General features: G+C 37.1%; 2 protein-coding genes and 1 non-coding gene across 3 annotated transcripts; all 3 read left to right on the forward strand.

The window, feature by feature from the left end:
- The first annotated feature begins 682 nt into the window (after positions 1-682).
- LOC122309241 (auxin-induced protein 15A-like) lies at positions 683-1,132 on the forward strand. Its single transcript, XM_043122636.1, has one exon. The coding sequence runs from the start codon at positions 742-744 to the stop codon at positions 1,060-1,062; it is 321 nt and encodes a 106-aa protein (XP_042978570.1). The 5' UTR covers positions 683-741; the 3' UTR covers positions 1,063-1,132.
- Positions 1,133-1,636: 504 nt separating this feature from the next.
- Positions 1,637-1,846, forward strand: LOC122312145. The gene has a single exon (XR_006243056.1). It is a non-coding gene; the product is annotated as a small nucleolar RNA U3 (small nucleolar RNA).
- A 1,674-nt stretch (positions 1,847-3,520) lies between these two features.
- On the forward strand, positions 3,521-5,001 carry LOC122309242 (auxin-induced protein 15A-like). Its single transcript, XM_043122637.1, has one exon. It carries the CDS (start codon positions 4,424-4,426, stop codon positions 4,721-4,723), a length of 300 nt encoding a protein of 99 aa, XP_042978571.1. The 5' UTR covers positions 3,521-4,423; the 3' UTR covers positions 4,724-5,001.
- Positions 5,002-6,000: the final 999 nt, after the last annotated feature.

Raw genomic sequence — 6,000 nt, forward strand, 5'->3', positions numbered from 1 at the left:
CATTACGTGCCCTATCTAACTAAATTTTCGATATTGAAAGCAAAGGATCCCAAACTTATATAGTGTCACACGTACATGCACCAATTTCATGCAATATATATTTGAAACGAGTAATGCTACCTATCAATATTTATTTTATTATAATTATCTTTTCACTATTTCATGACAATACGTTAAATTATTAAAAACTGGAGATAATAATGTCAAAGGCACGTTTACTTACTGATCTAGTGACTCAAGTATCTGCCATTTTCTTGTTCATAGGAGTTCCAAACTGGAGAGTTCTAACTTCACACTCACATGCCTCGATGCTAAAATAGCAAGAGAATAACGTGAACCGTTGGAAGAATTCTGGGATCTAGAGCTACTATACTACTCACTGAGCCAGTACTGAACAACACGTACGGTACGTAGCTGAAAAGATCAGGATACTTTCTTTGTGCAAAACGGTGGGCGAATAGCTATTTTTAGCATCCCTATGTGACAGACTGACAGTACTACTTAAAAGTACCAAGTTGGGTCTGTGACAGAACCAGTCCTAACTCCCAACGACGACGTACATGTTGAGAAAACCCGATCTCACATGCATGCATGCTTGCATATGTAACCCCACCTTATCTTGTATAAATACCCAACCTTTTTTCTTAGAAAAGACATCATTAACTTTGCTTCATTTCATTTCTTGAGCCAAAAGTCTCAGCAATTCTTTGTCTCTAGCTAGACTCATCGTTGTGGGAGAAAATGGGTATTCGCCTGGCGGAGATACTGGTTCTTCGTGCTAAGCAAATTATTCAATTGCGGTCTCAGTCTAAGCAGCGTCAATTTTCATCGGACAATTATACTGTTGATGTTCCAAAAGGCCATTTTGCAATTTATGTTGGAGAGGAAGAGGAGAAGAAGAAGCGCTTCGTAGTTCCAATATTCTACTTGAAGCATCCTCTATTCCAAGACCTGCTTAGTAAAGCTGCGGAAGAGTTTGGGTTTGATCATCAAATGGGAGGCCTCACTATTCCATGTGCTGTGGAGGACTTCATCAATCTCACTTCTAGTTTAAATAGCTAGCTCGAGGATCTAATATTGTAATTTTGGGCTCTTTCTTTTTTTTTTTTTTCAATTTTAATTTGCTAGACATATATATATATATATATATATATATATATATGTGTGTGTGTGTGTGTATATATATATTTGTAATTAATGAATGGAGGCTTAATCATATTAATTTTTCTTTAGAATGATGGCCGCCGGAGTACTTGTGCAAGAATATTGTGTAATTCACTATTTTGCATTAAGCAAATATCATCACCAGGGACATAACCAACATTAGTAAAGACTGCCCTCTTCATTCAAAATAGAGTTTTGATTATTTACTTAGAGTACGTATAAACATATATATATATATATATATATATATATAGTACTGTTTATTATGGAATCACGTCAATCGTAAACCATTTAAAATCTATTTACTTTTTTTTTTTTTTTAACTAATTGAAATATATGACAAATTTCCATATCAATAATATTGTTTGTAAATAAACAAATTCACAAATATAATTTTATGTTTTCACACGTACTTGATGATCTTTCCAAATGTATGCGCATAATATCCTTTGACCGTATGATGGCTCGATCGACGACCTTGCTTGAACAGGATCTGTTCTATGTACATCTGTTTCCCTTGAGTTCTACGGAGACAGGAATCAAAGTCTGGTTGATGAATCATGACCATGCGATCAGAGCGTGAATAACAGATTCCCGATCCTTGGACCGTTGGATCAGTGGAGGATCGTTCTCAGCCACTCTTCGGAATGGCTGTGATGGTTGCATTGTTGTCTGACAGACTTCCCACATCGTATGACGGCTCGATCGGCTCAATAATTAACTCGTCTTCTCCCCCCCGCCCTTCCCAGTATTATGCTGAAGTTGACAAAGACATATGCATGGAGAATTAAATCTTTCTAAATTTCTAAACTAAATTTATGGTGGATGGAGCTCTTAAATCCATTCTAAATTTCTAAATCCATTCTATATTATTGTGAATCTGCGATCCTAATTTATTGGAAAATGAATGAAGTTTAGTGACGTCCTATATATATGGTGCCTTAGTTGATGGTAATTAGGACTGTTGGTCCACTCGAGTCGAACTGAACATGAGTCACTATCTCGATCAGGTTCTAAATATTAAAATCACGTCTTTTGCAGTAAGTTTTTTATATCTTTGATGATGATAGAGAAATCTTTGTAATACTTTGGTTCGAGTATAGAAAGTTGACGAACAAATTCTTTTTTTTTTTATAATAATTTCAAAGATTCTAAATATAACATTAATAAACGAGAAATTCTTGGAATCTCAATAATGGGTCTCGAGTATTTTTTACAATATTGATTTTTTATCTTTTTATTTCTTTTACTTGGTGATTAAGAAAGTATTTTTTTTTATTGATATTGTGAATTTTATGTTGACTAATTGCAACAATTTAGTCCCACACCGGTGGGATGTAAAAAATTATGCATTAGGCTGAGTTATAAATAGGAGGCTAAGCCTCTTAGTTTAAGTGTACCAGTTGAAAGCTTATCTAGTAACTTTTGACTTTAGTTAAATTCCTCTATTAACCTTTTGTAAAAGGGGAAGAGGTGTAGAGTTAAAGATTTACTAGTGGGATAGCTTTGTGGGTGTGGTGAGGAGAAAAATTGTGTGATTGTAACAATTTTTCACATATTGAATTTTCTTCTCTGGGTCTGGTGGTTTTTCTTCTGTTTTGGAGTTTCCACGTAAATTTCTTGTGTTGTTATTATTTCTCTATTTTTCTTGTTATTCCTGCAAAGGGTAGATCTTAGGGGGGGTGAATTTGGAGGTCCAAATTCCCAACATTTTATTTTATTTCATAAATATTTTAAAAATATATGAAAAAAAGAACACAAAAAAACATACACTCGTCGAAATCTAAACTTGGGTCGCGAGTGGGTGAGCCACTCATAATAAACTCTTTTAGGGCATAAACCTCTTTGATACATACGTAGAGAGAAAAAACTTTTCTCAAAATCAGATCATTCATCCTATTTTTAATTCGGGATAAAGTTGTCGCCGTCCCCGAATTTATTTATATATCGGATAAGATAGCATCTCGTGATAAAAACTAAAAAAGATAGGTACATAAGCGACCGACAATGTTGATCATACGATCTGTACATGTGAAACCCATGCATGCCCGCATGACGTGGGAATGGCCAAAATCTTCGAGCCAGCTGCCAGATCTTTCTGACAATACATGTGTTTCTCCTTACCCAGACTGATTGCCACAAAAGTAAAACAGAAATGACTGAAAATATCTTATATGTACTATAGGTCGTACGAAATGTATATAATTTCTTGCATTGTGTATCTCAAAGTATATGATTTTTTCCAAAACAAATAAATAAATCAATCAATTAATCTCTGTCTGTTGATTTATTTACTGTAGAATCCGTTTTATTATCCATCTTTGTCGATGTGAGTTTTAGCCGATAAGAACTTGAAGCTGAAGGATCCTTCGTTAGTGGAAGTCCAGTGCTGTGCGCCAAGCTGAAGTACCATCCAATTAAGTCAATAATCACATCGTCGGCCTATCCGCACATAACTTGGGGGCCGGGGCAGCCGCGCGGTTCTTACAATGAGTAGCGATAAAACTTATCTTCTGCGCAACATCGACCAGTTAATGATATCCCCCCCCCCCCCCCCCCCCCCCCAACCAAAAACCCCAAAAAAAGTCATACGGACGCATGCAAGCTGGACTAGGAGGTTTGCAGCATTTTTCTTGATTCTGCATCAGATCATGACCCTTGATTGGCCTTTGGTGCATTTACTAATCCGTTTGTCTTCGGTTGGCCTGCGTATTGGGTCCATCGCTCCTATCGTCTTCTTTCCTCTAGGCATGCCTTGCAAAGCTTTTCTTGTTTCACATTAAAGTAATCACATGGGTGTGTTTCTCTTTTTTTTTTCAGCGTACGGCCACTTGTTTTGAAGCATATATCAAAGCTGGGGGCCGGAAAAAGTACTGAACCAGTCTGGATTTTTTATTGGCCCATGAATTTTAACGTGCATGTGGGTTTGCTGCACCTTGATTGGTGAGTAGATATATATGACGAGGGAGAGAGAGAGTTGGAGGTAACTGAGCAAAGCCATGTGAGCGTCTTTGATAAGGCAGGCTCTGATCAGCATACCCCAGTAGCCACTCTCCTGACATCACCCCCAGTTGATCCTGCAGAAATTTAAAATATTCCGTTTTTAACTTCTATAAATACCAAAACCAGAGAAACCTTCAGACCATAAAGCCTTCAGCACTCTGAAACTTAAAACTGCAACAACTTCCAATACCAGTTCCCTTATCGCTCAAATCCCATCTCGACCCGCTCACAACTTTCCATACCAATTGTATTAGTCATGGGTATGCGTCTGCAATCCGTGCTTCTCAATGCCAAGCAACTTCTCAAACTGCACTCCATGCAGACCAGAGGAAGAAATCAGCCGGACGTTCCCAAAGGCCATATTGCAGTCTATGTGGGAGAGATCCAAACAAAGAGGTTTGTGATTCCCATATCATACTTGAACCATCCTTCGTTCCAAGATCTGCTTAAGCAAGCTGAGAAAGAGTTCGGATTCAATCATCCAATGGGTGGCCTAACTTTTCCATGCAAAGAAGACGCCTTCATTGATCTCACTTCTCAATTGCATGCCTCATGAAAGATCATGAAGAACGATAAGCTGTCCTCTACAATTTTGACATCTTTTTTCTCCAATAGACTTCAGAATAGTACTTTATAAGTAACGACTTAATTAGTGGACATGAGAGCAAGAGTCAATTGCTCTCCCATAAAAATATGTACACGATCATCCTCGTGTAATGAAGTTAATTATATATATCATGTGTATATATATATATATATTATATATTGGATATCAAGTTATCAACTCTTCTGTAACTCCTAATTAATTACCATCTGTTTCTCTAGCTTTTTTGAGATTGTTTGCTTTCGATCAATTGCATTCCCACTTCAAGGGGATTGATTAACCGGCCAAGAGCATAAAATTCTTATCAAACGTTTATTTCGTAATAGGAACAGTATAAGTCGATAGCATAAGAATATATTTCTATGTTGTAAAAAAAAAAATATCATGAATTTTTTATATATATAAAAACTGAATGTGAAGAAATTAGTAAAATATGTTATTGTGTTCCTTGGTTCTTCAGCAAATGGTCTGGAAAAATAGCGCGCATTCAGCCTCTCTCTCTCTCTCTCTCTCTCTCTCTCTCTCTCTCTCTCTCTCTCTCTCTCTCTCTCTCTCTCTCTGTGAGACAAATCCTGGCTCTTTGACTAAACCCGGCTCTCGCCGGATGCATCTCGGCATCATATATAGAGCCTTTTTTTTGGTTGAATATCATCGGGTTTGGTTTATATTCGGTTAAAAATATATTGGAAAATGATGTGGAAGCCCATTTGGTATTAAGCCTAATATAAAAACTCTTTGTCAACCGGCCTAAACTGAAGAGCCCAAGCCCAATAAGGATCTATGTGACGCCCCCAAATTCCGTTTGGGATCGGACGGACATTTGAAGCGTCGAGACATGCAACACAAGGTTACCTGCCCCCGTTCATGACATATAAGATGCAATAATCCTAACATGCATCTAACATTATGCAATATTCGCAGCGGATAATTTTTTTTTCTTTAGCAATACTATGCACCAAACTGAAAATATCCCAAAGTATTGGAGATGCAACTCCATCGTACAAGTAGTAATTTAACTACTATATTAACATTAACGACGCACCGTCCTTCAGTCGACTGTGTCTAGTTGGTCAGCTCCTGATCTTCCTTCAGGTCCTGTAACAAGATCTACCATTCGGGGGGAATGGTAGTTGGGACTACCACAGTGAGATTTGATTACAAATCTCAGCAAGTTAACAAAAAACTTCCATACAGACTAATGATGCATGTATGACAGTAAAAGCATAAAT

The sequence above is a fragment of the Carya illinoinensis genome, chromosome 5, assembly GCF_018687715.1.
Source record: "Carya illinoinensis cultivar Pawnee chromosome 5, C.illinoinensisPawnee_v1, whole genome shotgun sequence".
NCBI lineage: Eukaryota > Viridiplantae > Streptophyta > Magnoliopsida > Fagales > Juglandaceae > Carya > Carya illinoinensis.

Bases quoted from the DNA above. Each gene is read 5' to 3' on its own strand.
- LOC122309241 (XM_043122636.1), top strand. From the start codon at position 742: ATGGGTATTCGCCTGGCGGAGATACTGGTTCTTCGTGCTAAGCAAATT.
- LOC122309242 (XM_043122637.1), top strand. From the start codon at position 4,424: ATGGGTATGCGTCTGCAATCCGTGCTTCTCAATGCCAAGCAACTTCTC.